Raw genomic sequence first — 21,029 nt, 5'->3', positions numbered from 1 at the left:
CTGTCCAAGTTGCTGGTGCGGCTGTGCCGGCACCACGTTCACCCAGTGGGCCGTAAATGACATGTACTGTCCCTGACCGTAGTTACAGCTCCACACGTCGGCGCTGCCGTGCACTTTGGCAGAGACCGACATGCTCAAAGACTGGCCCACCATCTCTTCTACATGTGAATGCAGGGCTGGCACTGCCTTTTTGGCGAAGAAATGACGGCTTGGCACTCTCCACCGCGGCTCGGCACAAGCCATCATTTCTCGGAAAGGTGCTGAGTCCACCACTTGGAAAGGGAGGGACTGCAGCACCAGCAACTTGGACAGGAGGACGTTCAGCTTCTGCACCGTCGGGTGCGTGCTCGCAAACTGTTGTCTCTTGGAAACGGATTCCAAGAAAGACTGCTGACGGAATCCGTGAAGAGGAGTAGCAGGAGAAGGAGCATCTGAATGAGCGGAAGATGCCAACGAGCGACAACTCCCCTCAGCAGAGGTGTTGGAGCCTTGACTGGCTGATAGAGGGCGATTGACGTCGGGTGACGGAGCAAGTAACGGAGCGGGTGATGGAGCGGGGGCTGGGGCAGGCAGAACCGCCGTATCTTTATCACGGTTTTCCCAGGCCACTGAATGGCGACGCTGCATATGCTGACGCAACGCTGTAGTCCCAACATGGGCCCCCTGGCCACGCTTGACTTTCTGGCCACATAGTCGACATACGGCTACGTTTACTTCCTCGGGCGGCTTGACGAAAAATTGCCACACCGCCGAGTAGGAAACTTTGCCCCCGCTACTCCTCACTGGCTGACTGCTACTTCCTCCGTGCACACCGGCACCACTACTGGCCGTGGTGGTAGGCTGCGGTGGAGCTGGTGCTCTACTCCGTGGCCGTTTGGCTCCACTGACACTGCTGCGACCCTGCTGCCTCCTGGGCAACCCACCGACTGTTTTGCTCGCTGCCAAGCTGGCACCCTCTTCTCCTGATGATGCGGAAGCAATAGCCTGATAACGACGAGGCTGCCAAGTGCGATCAGCCTCATCATCATCAATTAGGGTCTCCACCTCACTACTAGCCCCCTCGGCTGCGTCTGGGTCAGGAGACAGACCTGTCTCTAGACCGGCTACCGAGCCACTCTTCTCGCCAGTACTTCTTCGCCTGGCTGCTGAAGAGGCGGATGTCTCCCCCCGTTCCTGACCGCCCTCTGTTAGCTCTTCCTCACTGTACAGTGGGGCTGAGCCCACAGCATGCGATACTTCGCTTGGTGAGGGAACACCAAAGGACAGGGGCAGGTAGAGGACACGTGATTTCAGTGGGCTTGCTCCCGGGCCATGCCAACTAACGGTTGTGTCTGACGTACCCACCGACCGTTGGCTGTAGGTGTCAGAGGTGACCTGGGAAGAGGAAGACGACCGAGCCAACCAATCGATGACGGCAGGGTTGTCGGTGGAGACACGACCGCTGGATGACACCGGGAGCACTGGCCTCTGGCTGCGACTAGTGCTGCCTCGACCCCTTCCTCTGCTGCCACGTCTGCTCGCTCCTGAAACATTGCCTCCTCTGCCACTCCTCTGCGTGTTGTCTGACATACTCTTTAATTCAACGATTCTGTGTCCCTGAGTAACGATTCTGTGTCCCTGAGTAACAATTCTGTGTCCCTGAGTAACAATTCTGTGTCCCTGAGTAACGATTCTGTGTCCCTCAGTAACGATTCTGTGTCCCTCAGTAACAATTCTGTGTCCCTGAGTAACAATTCTGTGTCCCTGAGTAACAATTCTGTGTCCCTGAGTAACGATTCTGTGTCCCTGAGTAACAATTCTGTGTCCCTGAGTAACGATTCTGTGTCCCTGAGTAACGATTCTGTGTCCCTCAGTAACAATTCTGTGTCCCTGAGTAACAATTCTGTGTCCCTGAGTAACGATTCTGTGTCCCTGAGTAACGATTCTGTGTCCCTCAGTAACAATTCTGTGTCCCTGAGTAACAATTCTGTGTCCCTGAGTAACGATTCTGTGTACCTCAGTAACGATTCTGTGTCCCTGAGTAACGATTCTGTGTCCCTGAGTAACAATTCTGTATCTGTCCCTGAGTAACAATTCTGTGTCCCTGAGTAACAATTCTGTGTCCCGAGTAACAATTCTGTGTCCCTCAGTAACGATTCTGTGTCCCTCAGTAACGATTCTGTGTCCCTGAGTAACAATTCTGTGTCCCTGAGTAACAATTCTGTGTCCCTGAGTAACGATTCTGTGTCCCTGAGTAACAATTCTGTGTCCCTGAGTAACAATTCTGTGTCTGTCCCTGAGTAACAATTCTGTGTCCCTCAGTAACGATTCTGTGTCCCTCAGTAACAATTCTGTGTCCCTGAGTAACAATTCTGTGTCCCTGAGTAACAATTCTGTGTCTGTCCCTGAGTAACAATTCTGTGTCCCTGAGTAACAATTCTGTGTCCCTGAGTAACGATTCTGTGTCTCTGAGTAACAATTCTGTGTCCCTGAGTAACAATTCTGTGTCCCTCAGTAACGATTCTGTGTCCCTGAGTAACGATTCTGTGTCCCTGAGTAACGATTCTGTGTCCCTCAGTAACGATTCTGTGTCCCTGAGTAACAATTCTGTGTCCCTGAGTAACAATTCTGTGTCCCTGAGTAACGATTCTGTGTCCCTGAGTAACAATTCTGTGTCCCTGAGTAACAATTCTGTGTCCCTGAGTAACGATTCTGTGTCCCTCAGTAACAATTCTGTGTCCCTGAGTAACAATTCTGTGTCCCTGAGTAACAATTCTGTGTCTGTCCCTGAGTAACAATTCTGTGTCCCTGAGTAACAATTCTGTGTCCCTGAGTAACGATTCTGTGTCCCTGAGTAACAATTCTGTGTCCCTGAGTAACGATTCTGTGTCCCTCAGTAACAATTCTGTGTCCCTGAGTAACAATTCTGTGTCTGTCCCTGAGTAACGATTCTGTGTCCCTGAGTAACAATTCTGTGTCCCTGAGTAACAATTCTGTGTCCCTGAGTAACGATTCTGTGTCCCTAAGTAACGATTCTGTGTCCCTAAGTAACGATTCTGTGGCCCTAAAGTCTCTGTGGCCCTAACTCTGTCCCTAATACACAGAGGTCTGTCTCTCCTGAATGACCGGAGGCTAATGGAGAATTCTAAGATGGCCGCGATTTATAGCTCCACCATTACACAGTGCTGGCTGGCTGGCTGCTGATTGGCTAATGCGATCACATGTCATGAATGAATGCATTATGGGTCAGCGCGCCTTGTCTGCGCGCCTTCCCAGAGATCCCCGCTCCGTCGCCACACATGTCTCCGCCATTTTTGGGAAAATTCGATTCGCGCATCCGAAGTTTGCTAATTTTCGGATTCGGCGCGAATCGAATTTTTCCTGATCTTCGAAACGAATTCCACTTCGCCATGTTCGATTCGCTCATCTCTATTTATTATATGTGCGTTTACTTAGACGCAGTTTGTGTGAATCACATGTGTTTTATATTTATATCTTATATGAGGTAATTCGTTTTTTAGCGCTGCATTTTTATATATTATACTGTCTTATGAGGGTTTGAGGTTTAACCTTTCATGCCAGCTGCTATTTATGTTTTTATATTTCTCTAGCACTCTTTTACCCATTTTACCTAATAGACGTACACAGCCTGACTGGGGATTGAGCCTGCAGGAGTGCCCCCATAGTCAATGGCTTACTAACGGGGCACACAAAGAAAAAAAGGTGCCAGAAGCATCAGTGGGGGACCCAAGAAGAGAAGGTTAGGGGCAGGTAAGTATATCATGTTGGTTGTTTTAGAAAAACAAAACAAAACAAAACAAAAGATAAAAACCTTTACAAACTCTTTAAATGATCAGATTGTAATATGTACGGGACGTCTTAGTTTACAAAAAAACCATGTTAGTAAAAAAATGAGAGGAATATAGTCATCTTCATACAATGTACTTTTGTTAGTCATTTGTAGAACAGATCATTCAATTTTCTTTCAAATCTCAGTTACATCTGTTTAACTCCTGCAAGATTGAGCCTACACACCCTTTCTTCTCTGAAAACTAACCCCAGCGTGTTTTTATTGTGAATCACATAGTGCCCACAATCATCTAAAACTAGAGAACAATGATGAGTTGATGTGTTTAGTTTAATCCAAACCTTGAAATTCACATTATAGCTAACCAACCAACACTAATTTAGAGATTAAGACCAAATGGATGAGGAATTAAATGGATGGCTGAGATGGGGGGCAGATGTGAGATGAAAGAGCTGCATTACAGGATGGGGTAGTGTAAATGCACGGTAATTGTGGCAATGAAAGAGTACAATAGCAGGACACCAAGGACAAATAAAATGGACTGGGTACCCAAGATAAATAGACTTCTTTCCTCCGCCTCCTGTCTTGTCCCTCTTCTCTTTCCAGTTTAGTGTCATCTCCTCCCCTCTGTCTCGTGGCTGCTTGCTGTGTCTCCTCCTCTATGGGATGCTCATTAAAGCAGAGATGCACATAGATACCTGTCATCAGAGACAACCAGACACTGAGGGCACTGGAGGGATCAGCAGAGCCCCTGACCTGAATCGCATCTACCCAAGTCAATATTCTTCATCAGATTCACAGGATACCTAAGTAGGACTCCAGGATCCCAGTGCTTGGCAAGTTCCAGCTGGATCACCATGGGCATGCTGAACTGTGATAGCTCAGAAGAAAAAGTTATGAGTAATCGGAAACATCTTCACACACCTTTCTCCATTGTGGACATTCTTAATCAAGGTAGAGACAAGAGACCAACAAGTGAGAGTTCCCAAGAGTCTGAGAAGGAAATGGGTGAGATGGTGGGACATCAGTAGTACATTTTTGGGGTGGTATACATTTTTTCTTTATGCAGATGTATAATTTATATTGGATTGGTGGGTGATCATGTGCACCACATCCCTTTTGATATCAAAGACACACAGGGGGGAATTTACTAAAACTGGAGAGTGTAAAATCTGGTACAGCTCTACAGAGAAACCAATAAGCTTCCAGGTTTTATTATCAAAGCTTAATTGAACAAGCTGAAGTTTGATGCTGATTGGCTATCATACACTGCTGCACCAGATTCTGAATGCACCAGTTTTAGTAAAACTCCCCCACTATATTTATTTAGTGGGGCTTTTCGGCAACAGGCATTAAAAATGCACCCCCCCCCCCGTATAAAAAATATATATTAATTAATACATTGTAAAATCCTTGAAAAATAAAAACTTCTGTGGTACCCTAACATTTTCAACAAAATTCAGCCCTATATAGTAAGGTTTAAACAATATTGCTTGCCTCCTGCCACGTGTTTGCCTTCTCACATATTTATTTGCAATAATTGCTATCATGGGTACAGCAATTCTTTTAATTTGTAGGTTTTTTTTCAAAGTATTGATAGATATATATTTTGTATGGAAAACATGCCTTATTAATGCCTGGCAGCAAAAAGTCACACTAAATGAAAAATCCAGAGCAGCTTTGCATTGGAATTGATCAGCTTTCAGGTTTTATTGTCAAAGCTTAATTGAACAAGCTGAAGTTAGAAGCTGATTGGCTGCCATGTACAGCTGCACCAGATTCTGAGTGCTCCAGTTTTAGTAAATCTCCCCCAATGTGTCTTTTTTGTTAAAGCTGAAGCCCTCATGCACACTGGACAGCTGCTGTTTTTGGCATTTGAGTTTTTGTTCTACAGTCAATAAACTCCCCAGCTTGTTATCCTATGCGTAATCAACGTTTTTTGGCTGGGACCTTTTTTGGCTGCAAAAAAAACCCAGGACTAGTGGGTTTCTAGAGAAGTTTTTTAGTTGTAAAAAAAATACACTAAAAAACGCAAACATGGAAAAACATGGGAAAAAGCCGCTAAACGCTAATGCAAAAACGCTAAGAAAAGCGTTTTTAACGTGACTTTACACAGCTAACGTTACAAGCGTTATCAAAACGTCAAGTGTGCATGAGGGCTAATTGAACAATCTGAAGTTAGAAGCTGATTGGCTACCAAGCACAGCTGCACCAGATTCTGAGTGCTCCAGTTTTAGTAAATCTCCCCCAATGTGTCTTTTTTGTCAAAGCTTAATTGAACAAGCTGAAGTTAGAAGCTGATTGGCTACCATGTACAGCTGCATCAGATTCTTAGTGCTCCAGTTTTAGTAAATCCCCCCAATGTGTGTTTTTTGTCAAAGCTTAATTGAACAAGCTGAAGTTAGAAACTGATTGGCTATCATGTACAGCTGCACCAGATTTTCCATGCTCCAGTTTTCAAAAATCAACCCCATAGGGCTTTTGTTTGGTGGTATTTAAAAATCACTGCTTTTTAAAAAATGTTTTTACTTTGTGTCATTATGCAGATTTAATATATTCTTTGTGTTCGTGGGACAATCTTTTTCCCAATAAAAATAATATAGAAGGTGCATTGGCTGACTGGTTTTAAGCTTCAGTGGTGTTCCTACTGTATATGAATTTAGGATTCATAAGTGATGTTCCTATATGAATTTAGGATTCATTTTGACATCACCTGATTTTTTCTTTATCCAAAAGAGTTTTTATTTGTCTTGAAATAGGAATGGAATAACAACATCAATGCTACCATGTGCCTATATTGTGCATATTCAGCCAAACCTGGTCTCTGCATTATATCATACACAGAAGGGATGTACGAAGCAAACCCTAATAGTTCATTCTAAAACTAAATCACAGTAAATCCTGGGAGGAGGACAGGAGCATGTGCTGATGGTTGCTCGTCTTCATTTTAGCTTGAGATGGACCAATTCCAGTTTGTCATACCCCTACACTTTGCATGGCATTCACAGGTAACCTGTTGATCTACTTTTATAGAACTTAATTGTCTTGTTATTTTACCCACCTGAACCACACTATTTCCAGCCTGCAATACTCCTTCACTACTAGGTCATTTTTCACTTTTCAGTGTTGTAATAGTTTGTCTGACAATTACTCTGTAATTACTCATGTAACACTGTACCCAAGTTAGTTTTACATGATTTTTTTCAGACAGATAGGAATTGATTTACTAAAACTGGAGAACTCTGGTGAAGTTCTGCATAGAAACCAATCAGCTTCTAGTTTTTATTTTGTCAAAGCTTAATTGAACAAGCTGAAGTTACACTTTGTTACAAAACATCAAATCAATAAGGACAGTATGAAAAACCCCAAATGACTTTTCTTTGAAAAGTAGACACCCCAAGGTGATCTCATGTTTTATCAGCATTGTTTTTGGACATGAAGAAACATGTTGTTACTGAGTAACTTATGAATAGTTTTTCCTCTTGTATTTTGTAGCAACATTCTTTTTTAACAAACAGATTTTAGGCTTGATTCACACAAGTACGGGCCGTGCAGCTTGGGTTTGCATGGGCACAGTAGCCCATTCATTTGAATGGGCTGCTATGCCCATGTTTCATACAAAAAAAAAGGTGCATACGCCTTTTCCAAAACGCATTGGCAGGGAATCCCCATGGTGTTTTTGTCCATGCTGTTTCCCTTTGGTTTCCGTACCCGTGTTCACGCTGCGAGCTGAGATGAGCTCAGAATGAATGGCAACCCCATGTGTCTCGCAAGAGCAGCACGATTTGGCTGCGGGTGGTTACAGGTGTGATTCCTGCACCCCCAACCAGCCCGCAGCCTGCAGGCTAGTGTGAACCAGGGATCAGAATTCAAAAAGTCTCAGACAAAGGCAGATGTTACTACTTTAAAATAATGACACATGGGGGGATTTACAAAAAACTGGTGCACTTAGAATCGGGTGCAGCTCTGCATGGTAGCCAATCAGCTTCTAACTTCAGCTTGTTCAGTTACACTTTCACAATAAAACTTGGAAGCTGATTGGTTATCATGCACAGCTACAGCAGATCCTGTGGGCACCGGTTTTCTTAAATCCCCCCCAAAGTCTTTCACATAAAAGAGGCATAGAGGTTGTTTGGTAGTTTAGAGGACAATCTATCCACCAAATAAAATGAATAATATTATTATTATACAGGATTTATACAGTGCCAACAGTTTGTGCAGCGCTTTACAATATGGGGGCAGATAGTACAGATACAATACAATTCATTACAGGAGAACCCTGCTCATTAGAGCTTACAATCAGGGGCGGACTGACAACTCATAGGGTCCCCGGGCAATATGGGATCATGGGGCCCCTGTGTCCTCGACCACACTCAAACTACACCCAAAAAAGCCTATAAAAAGGTACCAGGGGCATCTCATGGGGCCCCCTACTGACCCCGGGCCCTCGGGCAGTGCTGAGTTCCCAAATAGTCAGTCCGCCCCAGCTTACAATTTAAAAGATTAAAAGAATTGCAGCTTATTGATCCTCAGATGTTGTGTCTGCATTAGTTTTCTTTTTTCATACTTTGTTCCCTTTATTTGTTCTAGAACAACAACCACACTTAGCAGCGCTGTCATCTTAGGCTGTCATGCTAGGACAGGGAGTGTGTGAAGACCACATAACATCTCCCTCTCCTCTTCATAACAAGGAAAAGGTGTTTTGTAGTCCACAGAGATGGCAGGGAACAATGCTAACTGATAACAGTCCAGAAGCAGATTAGCTCACAATATTTCTGTATGAATGGACTACTTTTTTTGCACTTGTTGAACAGATTTAATAAAACCATTTCAATGGTATATTTAACAGACCAAAGGGGAGAAAATAAGAGACATTTGTTGATAGTTTACACAAGGAGAACCTTATATGCAGAAAAGAAGGAATACAAGGGTTAAAACTGTTCAAAACATTTCCATGGACAGATCTGCAAAACGTGGGAACTCCGGGACAACAACTGTGTTTTTAGATTTCCATGATACTGAAGCAGAGATAAATCTCGCTGATTACTTGGAGGCGAAGGGCCCCTGTAATTGCTCTGGCCCCTGTGGGATGCAGGGGCAGGTAGGTTTAGTTGTAAGACTGCTGTCCCTGGCAGTGATCAATATCCCATTACTGGTAGCTGCCTATCTCTGTGCACAGGCTTCCTGTCTGATGAGAAGACCCGGTATGGCAGAGATGACAGCTATCGATCCTCATCACGGGACAGTCACTTCATCAGGACTAGAAAGCCAGCAATTTCTCCTTAATAACCCTGCCTAATAAATCTTCTAGCCTGTGCTTGCCCTGTCACCTACACGTCAGGGACACAGGTCACTGCAGACAGCGCTGTCTTATCATACAAGACGATTATAGGAGGAATATTCTGTATATTATTGTGTCTCTCCAACTACTGAGGAGCTACAAGTCCCAGCAAAATGCTGCAAGATGTTCGGAGAAACCTAAAGGTGACCATACACTATACAATCTCCTTTAGATCTACCATCAATTTTGTGGTGCAAGGGCCTGTCAGGTTTGATACAAATTGGATGGATTGTTTAGGTATTTTCTGCAATATAGCTTTGGTAAGTCTAAAGGAGATTGTACAGAGATTGTACAATTAGATTGTATAGTATATGGCCAGCTTAAGATAAATTCCTTAGGTGAGAATGCTATTAAATATGATCAATCTGTTCAGTTTCCAGAGATTTCCATTTTTGTATATATACTCTATGTATGGAAAGATGCCAAAACCTATATATTTAAGGCTAACCGAGCAGCGTTTAAAGTAATCCTTTCCTTAGAGAAATATAGAGGCTTCTATTGCTGACCCTCTTTTGAAAATTCAGGTTGCCAGGCTGCCATGCTGACCCTTAAGGTCGGCCGTACATGGATCAAATTTCAACCGGCGATCAGCCGAATTTCGATCCATGTATGGGCAGGCTGGTTGTACACAAGTTGATCTATCAATTGACTTGTGTACAACCAGCCTGTTGGAAAATGTTCTCTCGATCAGCACCGCTGGCTATAGCTGGCAGGGCTGATGAGTATATTCTAACGGCAGAGAAATCTTCGAGCTTTTAGAATATAAATATAAAACACAAAAACCTCGCTACTAATGCAAAAAAAAATACCAAGTAAAATAGAAAAGCAGCTTGCACACAAAAGGCGGTATTACAAAAATGAAGAAAAGAAATGCAATGCTAATTAATTGCATAGAAATGTCAGAAGTAAAAGTCCTCAAGTGAATATAACAAGTTGCAGAAGATTCTGATGTCATAGGCCGTCACCATAGACCCGAAAAAATGAACCCCTTACTAGACATTTAAACCGTATAACACCGGTGAATATGCGCAGTGTGATAAGGAATCAGAAAGGCAGGTGTTCTTCAATAGAAATCCTCTCCCAGATAAAGGATGGTTCCTCCTCTTTAACGATCTCCAAAACTTGAATAAACTTCCCTAGGGTGGAGCTTCGGTGTGTGACGTCACCACGTTCTGGAGGGACAGTGGCCATATTTTTGGTTTGAAACAATTCCTATTCAATGCTGGTTATTTTAAATTCTTGATGTACATGGATCTTTTAATAAATCTGCCAAAACTTCATTGAATTACTGCACTATGAGTTGCCTTTGTTCTTTATTCCTTATCTGAGTATCGGATGGAAGTTTTTTCAAGTTTATTCCTTTATTTGGGAGATGATTTTTATTGAAGACTACCTGCCACACTGACTCCTTATCACACTGTGCATATTGACCAGTGTTATATGGTCTAAATGTCCGGTAAGGGGCTAATTTTTTTGGGTGTATGGTGATGGCCAGGGGCGGACTGACCATTTAGAAACTCAGGCACCGCCTGAGGGTCCGGGGTCAGTAGGGGGCCCCATGAGATGCCCCTGGTACCTTTTTCATAGGCTTTTTTGAGTTTGGGCAAGGACACAGGGGCACCATGATCCCCTATTGCCCAGGGGCCCCATGAGTTGTCAGTCCACCCCTGGTGATGACCTATGACATCAGAATCTTCAGCAACTTGTTTTATTCACTTGAGGACTTATATGGATTTTTACTTCTGACATTTCTATGCAATTTAATTAGTGCTGCGTGTCTTTTGTTCATGTCAGAATACAAAGGCTCAGCAGGAGGGATTCCCCCATCCACATCAAGTGTGTGATGGGGGAATGGAGTCATTTTCTTTTGTTCAGCCCACTGATTGAACGAAAGCATGTGACGAATGTATGGCCAGCTTTACTCTGAGTCACTGACTTCTAACAAATATGTACTTCAGGAAGGTCAGAGAAAAGTCTGCCATAGGCTTGGACGTAAAGACACAAATTAATGCAGTTCTGTATTCATCAATACATCATTAAATGCACTTTTTAAATGTAAGTAGTGTAAGGTTGACCATACATTGGTCAAATTCTGAACATTTGTTATGTCAAAAATAAAAAAAATTTAATTATCGTTCAAATTTCAAGCATTAGTAGGGCCTCAGCCACGGTCGATTTTCATGCTGCCATCGAATTTGAATGATCAAGCATGTTGTAAATTAAAAAAAAAACAACAAATTTCTAAGCAATGATTGAAGAATTGTGCAAGAAATATAATCGAAAAAGAAAAGATTCCCTGCCATGAAATTTCTTTTCCGTAACAACATGGGGTGAAACTGAAGGTTTGGTTGGTTCACGTTTGAAATTAATGATGGCACTATCGGATTAAAAAACGCACAAAATTTTCAATTTTCGATCAACAAATCATTCCAAATTTGACCCATATATGTCCTGCATAAGGCTTCATTCACAGTTGTAGGACTGCAAGGTTGAATGATTTTGGAGTGCAACTTTGGATGGATGCGACTTGGATAAGATGTGTCCCTCTGCAAAGTCGGACCACTGTTGCACCACAGTTGCATGTAAAACATTCAGGTATGACTTTCATGCAATTTTTGAGGGTTTTTTTGGCCCTCAAGTTGCATGAACGGCAGACTAAAGTAGTGCATAAATTACTTTGAAGTCGCTGCAACTTTAAGTAGCACATATGATTGGTTATAAATGGAAAACATAGGGTATGACTTGTCATGCGACTTTGAAGTCACATGACAAGTTGCACAAGTGTGAATGGGGTGCAAATGCCTTATTTAGTCTTTTTATCAGTCTCTTGCATGTCCCTGCACAGCAGAGCTCAGACTGGAAGAGGGGGAAGGTGAACAAGAAGCCAGTTAGTTGTGTTACAGTGCACATGTGCTAACAAGGGACATGCGGAGAGAGCAAAGTTGAAAAGAGATGAGCTCAAACAAAGGCAGGGGAAAGCAGAGCTATTATTATGCAGTACTTGGAAGAAGGAAATGAGCCTGCACATGTAATGTGAACAAATGTAACATCTGTCAAATTCACCTACTGAAGTCAATGGGACCGTACTTCAACCCTCAGCCAAAAGATTAAAGTATATATGAACCTTTACCTTGTAAAACAACCCACTCAGGAAGCACAAATTAGTGTTTGCAGGGGCCCCAAAAGCCATACAAAAGTGCTAAAGGGCCGCTTGTGGCCCCAGACCCTGGTTGGACACCAGGGGTCTAAACTGTCAATCACCAATGTTTTAATTTTTCTGAATCATTCACTGAAATCCATACTAATTGCTGCTCTTTTGAACCTTTACAGATGTAAGCACAGACATTGCATCTGGACCAGAAGATGAAGCAGGGCCTTCTTTGGACCCAATATCTAGGGAAGAAGAGTCTATGAAGACAGAGAATCAACAGAGCGCAAAGGTCCCCGTGACCAGTTCTAAGCCTCGACGGGCCCGCACCGCTTTTACTTATGAACAGCTTGTGGCCCTGGAAAGTCGCTTTCGAAGCAGTCGATATTTGTCAGTGTGTGAACGGCTCAGCTTGGCTCTAACCCTGCACCTAACAGAGACTCAAGTCAAGATCTGGTTTCAGAATCGGAGAACAAAGTGGAAGAAGCAGCAGCCTCCGGGAAGTTCAGAAGCCAGAGCCTGTAATACTCACAGTTGTCCTCCGAGTCCTGGTCCACAATTTATCCCACCCTATCCATCCTACCCCTGCTCTGTACAACACCCTCACATGTGCCCAACTACAAGTCACCAGATGCCACCATTTCCCAGACTCTTCTTATCTCCTTCCAACTCATTCCCACCTTCTCCAGCTTGTCCATTCCCTCGGTTTATAAATTCAGTCAGCATGACATCATTTTATAGCCCAACCCCCTAGGAGCCTGCAGCCTTCAAAATGTATTGCTCACTGCTTGTAGCAGGTGCCTGGACAATAAATGGATGCAGAAAACACGAGGATAGATGGACAAGACAGCCAGCTCTTCTAGTCCTCTGACTGGACTCTATGTAGGGAATTTACCAAGGCCGTTAACGTTTTTAAAGGACAGCAGACAAGACAGTGTGCTTTCGATACAACACCATGAACTTTTATTGTGTGCTTGCAATCCATGTGCCATCACGTGGTCCAAATAGGGTCAAAACACTCTCAGTGACATTCCTGTATTAAATACAGTGCAAATATAACATCTGGTATGCAACAGTTGTCCCTTCAATCAGCTGCAGATCTTAGAACTGGTGCAACTTTACTTTTGTTCACTAGAGGGAGGAAACTGAACCTCAAGTATGATCTCTAATGAAGACTTGCATTGGTCCAGCTCATTGTAGTTCTGCATACTTCATACTTGGTGGGCCGCTAGAGAAGCTGACAATCATCGTAGTAGTTGGCACTATTACAGGGAGAGTCACAATCTTCCAAGTGATGTGCCAACCGGCTTACCCTATGCATACTGTCCACATTGGGTCGCTTGTTCAGCACTGCCACTCTTCACAAAACATATTTTTTTAATGAATAAGAGACTTCCTCTGATTGGACGAGGTGGAGAGATGTTGTCAGCTTTTCTGGCGCCTCATCAAGTATAAAGTATATACATACATTGGTCCAAGCTCGACCAATGAAAGCATGCAATTCAGATCATACCTGGAGTTCAGATTTAAAAGAAACCGGTCATAAGAAAAATTTGTAAGCCGCAATCGCTGAGCTCTTCTCCAGAAAATGCTGGTTGCTTGGCTATCATGTTCTTGTAGTGACTTTATTACTTTCTGAGTCACTGAACTTGAAGTATACGGACGGCTTTGCACTGCTCCACTACACTTTGACTGCAGCATGGGTGCAGTGCAGTATACCTGTGGTTTTGAAATGAAAATGAGAAGCGCACCAACCTTGCGCATGACCTCAATAACCAAAATTTATTAATTGTAAAAATATACTCACAAACAGCGAATGAAATCAGGCATGCAAGTCCTCAAAGGGACTTGAAGATAGCGCAAATCCCATCAAGGGGATGGATATTCAGTACAGCTGACGCGTTTCGAAGGGTGTCCCTTCTTCATCAGAGCTCTACGGCCACATCATCCTGAATGCGCCCGATCTCATCTGATCTCGGAAGCTAAGCAGGGTAGGGCCTGGTTAGTACCTGGATGGGAGACCGCCTGGGAATACCAGGTGCTGTAGGCTTAGCTCTGATGAAGAAGAAACACCCTTCGAAACGCGTCAGCTGTACTGAATATCCATCCCCTTGATGGGATTTGCGCTATCTTCAAGTCCCTTTGAGGACTTACATGCCTGATTTCATTCTCTGTTTGTGAGTATATTTTTACAATGAATACATTTTGGTTACTGAGATAATGCACAAGGTTGGTGCGCTTCTCGTTTTAATTTAATTCTGCAGTATTGGTCGGGCTTCCCCAGCCTTGTTTGGAGCCGCACAACCCTTTATGCATTGGTGGACGATTTTTCCAGGTCTGGTTCCATCCATTCGCCACCTGTCTGGGTCCTAGAGCGCAGGAGAATTCGTCTTTGATACCTGTGGTTTTGTTGTGGGTTAGCTGCACTTCTATTACGTTTCGGCGGTTTTGATGCGCTTTCTTAAAGTGGACCAAAAGTCCTGAATGAACGGTAGCCCCGTAGAACAATGCACCGCAGCTGAAGTGCAGCTGTTCAGTGTGAAGCCGCCCTAAAGATAAAGAATTCTGATGTTATCCTGACTCACTTACTTCATGCTTGTTCTGGATCTATGACTGAGAAGAACAGGAGCAAGGTAAAGCCAGTCAACCAGTATTTTAGGAGAGCAGTTAAAAATGGTAGTCCCATAGCTCACACATGACATGACAGACGTATGCACACCCCATCTGTGTAACTATCCTGCTGCCTATGGTGCCCCATGGGTATAACAGGCCCTGAGATGCAGAAACATTAAACATCCAGTAGGGCTTCCCCTCGCCTTCTCTGTCACCTCTTGGTGCTGGTTCACACTGGTGCAATTTCTGATGGGAGTTGCACATAATTGCATAAGGGAATGACCAAGGAAATCACATTATATTCAATGGTGCCCATTCTCATCAATGAGACTCAGCAAAAATACAGCCAAGCGGCATCAAATTCACATGACATAATTGCACTGAAAATTGCTAAAAAATCACATCGCAGTGGTGTGAACCAAGCCTAAGTCATAAGAAAAGAAATGATACCTCGTCTCCCTTGGTTCCTTACACACTTGAAGATTCTGGTACTGAAAGATGGTGCTGTGCATATAGAAAGTGTGTGATAACAGACACATATACATAAGAAAAGAATAAAATCTGTCCTATGGACTCCGGGTTGGTGAAGTCCCCATTCACTCCTTTTGCATCCCCAAGAGCACGGAGAGAGCAGAAAAGGAGAGAGTGCCACAAAACTGGTTAACCCAGCAGGTCTGTCTGGTCCTTATTGAGTATACCAAGAGAAAAGGCCAACACATTACAGGGGGCTCAAAACTCTCACTTCATCAGGGCTTAATGGCTGCATTCATTGGAATTAAAAACTGTACAACAATTTGCACATAAAAAGGATCGTGATGTTATGGGTTGCTTCCCCAGAGGGCAATATTTTTGCACATGCTAGAGATTTACAAAAACTGGTGCAGGTGTGCATAGTAACCAACACGTTTCTAAATTCAGCTTGTTCAATTAAGCGTTGACAATAAAACCTGGAAGCTGATTGGCTACCATGCACAGCCACCAGTTTTAGTAAATCTCCCCCACTATATTTACAACACAGCTATGCAAGTATATATCACTTTTTTTGGCAAAATCTGAAGTTCTGTAAAAACTTCCTGTCTAAAAACAAGACTGCTACTGCTGACCTGCAAATGCTATTTGCCTGTCTGTCTCTGTCTTGGATACTTTCTGAGCCACCAGTGAAATAAAAGCATGCAGCAAGTGAAGGCAGAATCTTTGATGTGCATACATGTCCTGGTTGAGTTACTCAGAAAGAAATGAAGCTGAAGGATCAGCATGACAGGCAGAGAACTATCAACTTTAAAGGCATATTAGCAATAGCAGCCCACGTATTCCTGCCTGACTAGCTCCATTTAATTGATTACTAATTTTGGTAGGTTGCACTGCACCTATAGAGTATTTGCATGGTCTGTGTGTAATGGTTTCAGTAAAACCCCCCTCAGTAATTGTTCTTATATTGTGAGAACTACAAGAATCTGCACTTTTACAATATTTTACAATCTCATCTTTATTATTGTCTTATACAGTGTATATAAGTTCTTCCATTGTATATTGAAAGAAGGTGATAATAAATATTTTAACATTTCGTATTTTTAAAATGTTCTTTATTTTGAAGCCTTAATTGTATTATGAACAGACCTTTGTAAATATATAGCACATACATTGTATTAGAAGTAAACTTGAACAGCTAGAAAACGTGTACACATCTGTGCAACGTGAAAGACTACTCACTGTGAAGTTTTTCCCCATAAAGTGAAGTGCTTTGTAAATAGGAAATTCCGGTTTGGGTGGAATGCCAAGGAGAAACCGTGTGTAAGCCTTTATGCTGATTTACAGTAACTAGAGAAGACAAAAACTTGAGTAAAAGCGATTGTATAGACCACAGTGACCAGAAGCAAAGCATTGTGACTGCACGATGTGTATAACTCAATTTGGGTGGGTGGCGAGGGGCAGTTAAACTGCAGCTCAGACGTCTGTTCTTAAAGCCCATCTAAAAGAGCCCTAACACTTTTTCTAAAGCAGAACGTCAGTCCTAAAGGGAAGTTCCGCTTTATGTCCTCCTCCTCCCCTCTTCTCTCTCTTTTGAGAGTGACTACCTATTTCTGGCAGGTACTCACATAAACTGGAACAGGCAAGGCAATTCCACCAGAAGTTCCCAACCTGAAACCTTCTAGAACACAACACAGATCCCAGGAATCTGCAGGACTATTCAGAGTGTATCGTGGCTTGTGCATGCACAGTGGGAAGCTGTGAAAACTACAAGGACTCACAGCCAGCTTCCCATAGTAAACATGGCGGTGCCATGGACCTGAAGACTGGCGAAGAGCTCTCCCAGGTGAGGACAGTGCTGGATCCCTGGATAGGTAAGCGTCTTTTTATTAAAAGTCAGCAGCTATAGTATTTGTAGCTGCTGACCTTAAATTTTTGTTTCAAATTGAACAACCTCTTTAAGCAATAACAGCAACATTTTTTACCTTTTGGGATAAAGGCTTTACATAAATAAATTGAAGATGACCATTGTAGGTACCCCTGTCTGTGGTAAATGGTTTGTCCCAACCCTGTAACTGCCAATTTTGCTGGACAGCTTGGTCTGTTAACCACTTCAGTACTAGACACGTTCACCCCTTTTCTGTCCAGGTCAATTTTCAGCTTTCAGTGCTGTCACACTTTGAATGCTAATTACTCATGCAACACTGTATCCAAATGAAATTTTTATCATTTTTTAAGATAGAGCTTTCTTTTTGTGATATTTATTCTGCACTGGGTTTTTACTTTTTTTGCTATATAAATAAAAAAAACACAGAAAATTTTGAAAACAAAAAACACCTTTTTCTCTGTTTCTGATATTATTATATTATTATACAGTATTTATAAATAAAGTTGTATCATATATATTTGAAAATTGATCAATTACCCCCAAATGAGCCTTTTTTTGTTTTATAGTAAGAGGCACAGTGAGTTTTTTGAAGTTGTAATTGTGCCGTGACCAGGGATGCTGACTGGTGACATTCATTTTTTTGTGCAGTTATTTATATATACTGTTACCGGAGCAGTGCAGTGTTACCAATTAGGATTTTTTTTACACTAATTGCCTGTAACAGTGATGATCATTTGTATGAATCGCATCCATTCATAGCCAGTATGTACTATTGTGAGAGCTGTGATTGGCCACAGCTATCACATTGTGCGGATGCACTATGATTGGCCCTTTCTGTACCATGTGATCACTGTGACTAATCACAAAGATCATCACAATAGTACACAATCAATGGTTATGAATAAAAGCTATTCATTGTGTACAAATGTCATGTGATCATTGTGATTGGTCACAGCGATTGCATGGTACCCAGACTGGCCCAGTACAATCATCTGCCACAGGGCACAGTGGGTGACAGATCACGCCACAGAGCAGCCACATATGACGTCTTCTTGGAACACAAAGCTCCCGCTCGGCTGCCATTTGCCAATGGGTGGGTGGGAAGAGGTTAAAGGATGTTGGAATATAATTGACGCTAGATCTGGTGGCTGATCCAAACTTTGCTTAGACCACCACAAGGTCGACAATAAAACCTGGAAGCTGATTGGTTTCTAAGCAGAGCTGCACCAGATTCTGTATGCACCAGTTTTAGTACATCCCCCCTATTAAATTGTAACTATGACCAAAATAAAAAATGACATGCATGATACAGTCTGTCTCTGGCAATTGATACAGCAGTCCCCTCTCTAATATAATTTATTACCTGATGACCTAGCCAGTAAATTTGTTATTCCTCAACTTTCTTTAACAGGCCAAGCTGTTCAGCAAAGGTGACAGTTAGAGGTTTAGGACAAACCATTTACCACTGACAGGGGTGCTTACAATGCCCATCTATTATTTAGTGATGTAAAACTGTTATTCCGAAAGTAAAAAAAAACCCAAAAAACAAAACAGTTGCTGTAACTGCTTAAAAAATGTTAGCTGAAATTCTTAAAGTGGTTCTAAAACATCTGAAAAATATTTAAAAATGAGGGGTGCCTTGGTAGTATAGTTGGAGAATCAAAATGGTTAAACAGATTTATAGAAAAGGGTTGGCTAACAGGAGGGGAAAGGGAAGTTAAGATTGAAATGGACAAGGGTTTTTTTATGGGGAGGAGAGGGCTTTGGCAGGGGGGAATGGGGGTAAACTGGGTGTATTTGATGTGATAAAGATATACCATTGTTATTTGTATTGTCTTTTTGAAGAAAATTTAATAAAAGATACAATAATAATAAAAAAAAAGAAAATTGGCAAAAAAGAAGACAGGCAATTCCTGACCAGGCCAAGGGAACATGCAAAGCTAATGCCATTATTTGACTTTAGATCTGCCTTAAAAAAATTCTCCTGTCTCAACAGGGTGGCAGGCTAAACATAAGCCACCCTCCTCCTCATACTTACCTAAGCCTGAGCCCGGTCTAGCAATGTGCATGAGAGCAGAAGCTTTCCAGGGTCTCCCCCTCATTGGCTGAGACACAGCAGTGGGAGCCATTAGCTCCCGCTGCTGTCAATCATAGTCAGTAAGGAGGGAGCGGGGGACGAGGCTGAGCCACGTGTATCTGGTGCAATTCTGCTTAGTAACCAATCAGCTTCCGGGTTTTATTTCTAAAGCTTCTTTGAACAAGCTGAATTTAGAAGCTGATTGGCTACATGCACATACGACAGTCATACCACTGCATAGAAAATTGGTCATTTGTATGAGAAACAACAACATTTTTTCACTGTTGTTCAACCAGATTTTTTTGTTTGCAATATCGTTATCAATTAAAACATCCTGCTCATCAATGAAGAGAAAATCATTCGATCAGTGGTTCCGCTAAATTTTTCAGACGATTTTCTTTTCGTGTGTATGGGGCATAACCATCACATCCAGTGATTAGTATGCTACGAATATAACATTTTTTATTTTTGGGTTTAGTTATGCTTTAACCTCCCTGGCGGTATTCCCGAGTGTAGCTCGGGGTAAAGTTTCAGTACCAAAAGCGGTAACACCGAGCTACACTCAGGGATTCCCTGCAACACTTACCTTGTCCTGCGCTCCCGCGATGTGTCCCCTGCTGCGTCCCCGGCCATCTCCTCTGGCCGACGCCGGCATCTGTCTTCCGGGTTCGGTATGAGACGTACGGGGGCCGGAACCGGAATTTGAAATTTGAAAATTTTTAAAACTGACATTTTCTAATAAATGAAAATCACATAGTAAAACATTACTGTTTCAGATCTTTGATCACACAGGAGGGAGAGGGAGGAGCCTGAACATGGCGGCTGTGGGGAGCGAGCGGCTCTAGCTCCTTGCTGGGTCCCGCTCCCCGACCCACCCAGTGACCCTCAATAGGAGTTGACTCACCGGAGTCTGGACGGGGTGGAGGGTGGACCCGGAGAGCCAGGGATGGGAGCTGGTCTGAGGCTGCAGTGTCACGCCGGATCCCCCGGCGCGGTATGAGTGGGAGATCCGGCCGGCTGAGAGGAGAGGTGACGCTGCGGAGCACGTGACCTGCCGCAGAGCATCACTGGGGGAAAGAGGTGGCCGGCTGGCTTCCTGATGTGACAGGGAGCCGCTGGTCCACTGTTGCAAGTACCCCCCTGGCTGGCTGTCTGATCCTGGGTCAGGGAGAACCATGAATATTAAGAGACCCATCCTGCTTCCCTGGGACGAAGCAAAAAAGAAATAAAGCATCGGAAACCCAGAGGAATCCCCCCTCCAGGACTGAGCAGCAGTGAAGGCCCTCCACATAGGCCTGGAGCCACAAGCCTGGAACCACCGACCTGGGAAGGGTGAGTGAGTGCTGCTGGGGGCTTACTCTGTTGTGGACCCTTGAGAGACACAGGAGACCAAGGGGTGAAAGAGGGGAGGGGAGGATTCCCAGGGGTTGGAAGAGAAGAAGAGGAGGCCCAGGTGTCTTAGGAGAGTAAAAACACATAGGAAAAACAGCAAGCCTGTCTGGTCCATAAATCATAAAGAAGCGGTAAAATCCCACCTTGAGAATATGAAGAATAAAGGTTCCAAGGGAGCAGGGCTCAAAGGGTCCCAAACAGGAACAATAAAGAAATTTACATCATATGGAAATATTACGCCAGAAAGGGCCCAAGGCGCAAGCGCAAAAGGGGAAATGGACATTAGTCTAGGAAACAGTCCTAGATCATTGGGCA

General features: G+C 43.3%; 1 protein-coding gene and 1 non-coding gene across 2 annotated transcripts; both read left to right on the top strand.

Moving 5' to 3' along the window:
• The first annotated feature begins 4,508 nt into the window (after positions 1-4,508).
• On the top strand, positions 4,509-13,992 carry NKX1-2 (NK1 homeobox 2). Its single transcript, XM_089669803.1, has 2 exons — positions 4,509-4,795; positions 12,459-13,992. Exons 1-2 carry the CDS (start codon positions 4,645-4,647, stop codon positions 13,028-13,030), a joined length of 723 nt encoding a protein of 240 aa, XP_089525929.1. The 5' UTR covers positions 4,509-4,644; the 3' UTR covers positions 13,031-13,992.
• Positions 13,993-14,207: 215 nt separating this feature from the next.
• On the top strand, positions 14,208-14,326 carry LOC149474214 (5S ribosomal RNA). Its single transcript, XR_016311662.1, has one exon. It is a non-coding gene; the product is annotated as a 5S ribosomal RNA (ribosomal RNA).
• The last annotated feature ends 6,703 nt before the right edge of the window (positions 14,327-21,029 follow it).

Source organism: Staurois parvus, unplaced genomic scaffold (assembly GCF_062004578.1).
Source record: "Staurois parvus isolate SC_StPar_1 unplaced genomic scaffold, SC_StPar_1.0 ptg000009l, whole genome shotgun sequence".
NCBI lineage: Eukaryota > Metazoa > Chordata > Amphibia > Anura > Ranidae > Staurois > Staurois parvus.
Note: the sequence above shows the minus strand (reverse complement) of the source record. Positions and strands in the feature narration are given on the sequence as shown.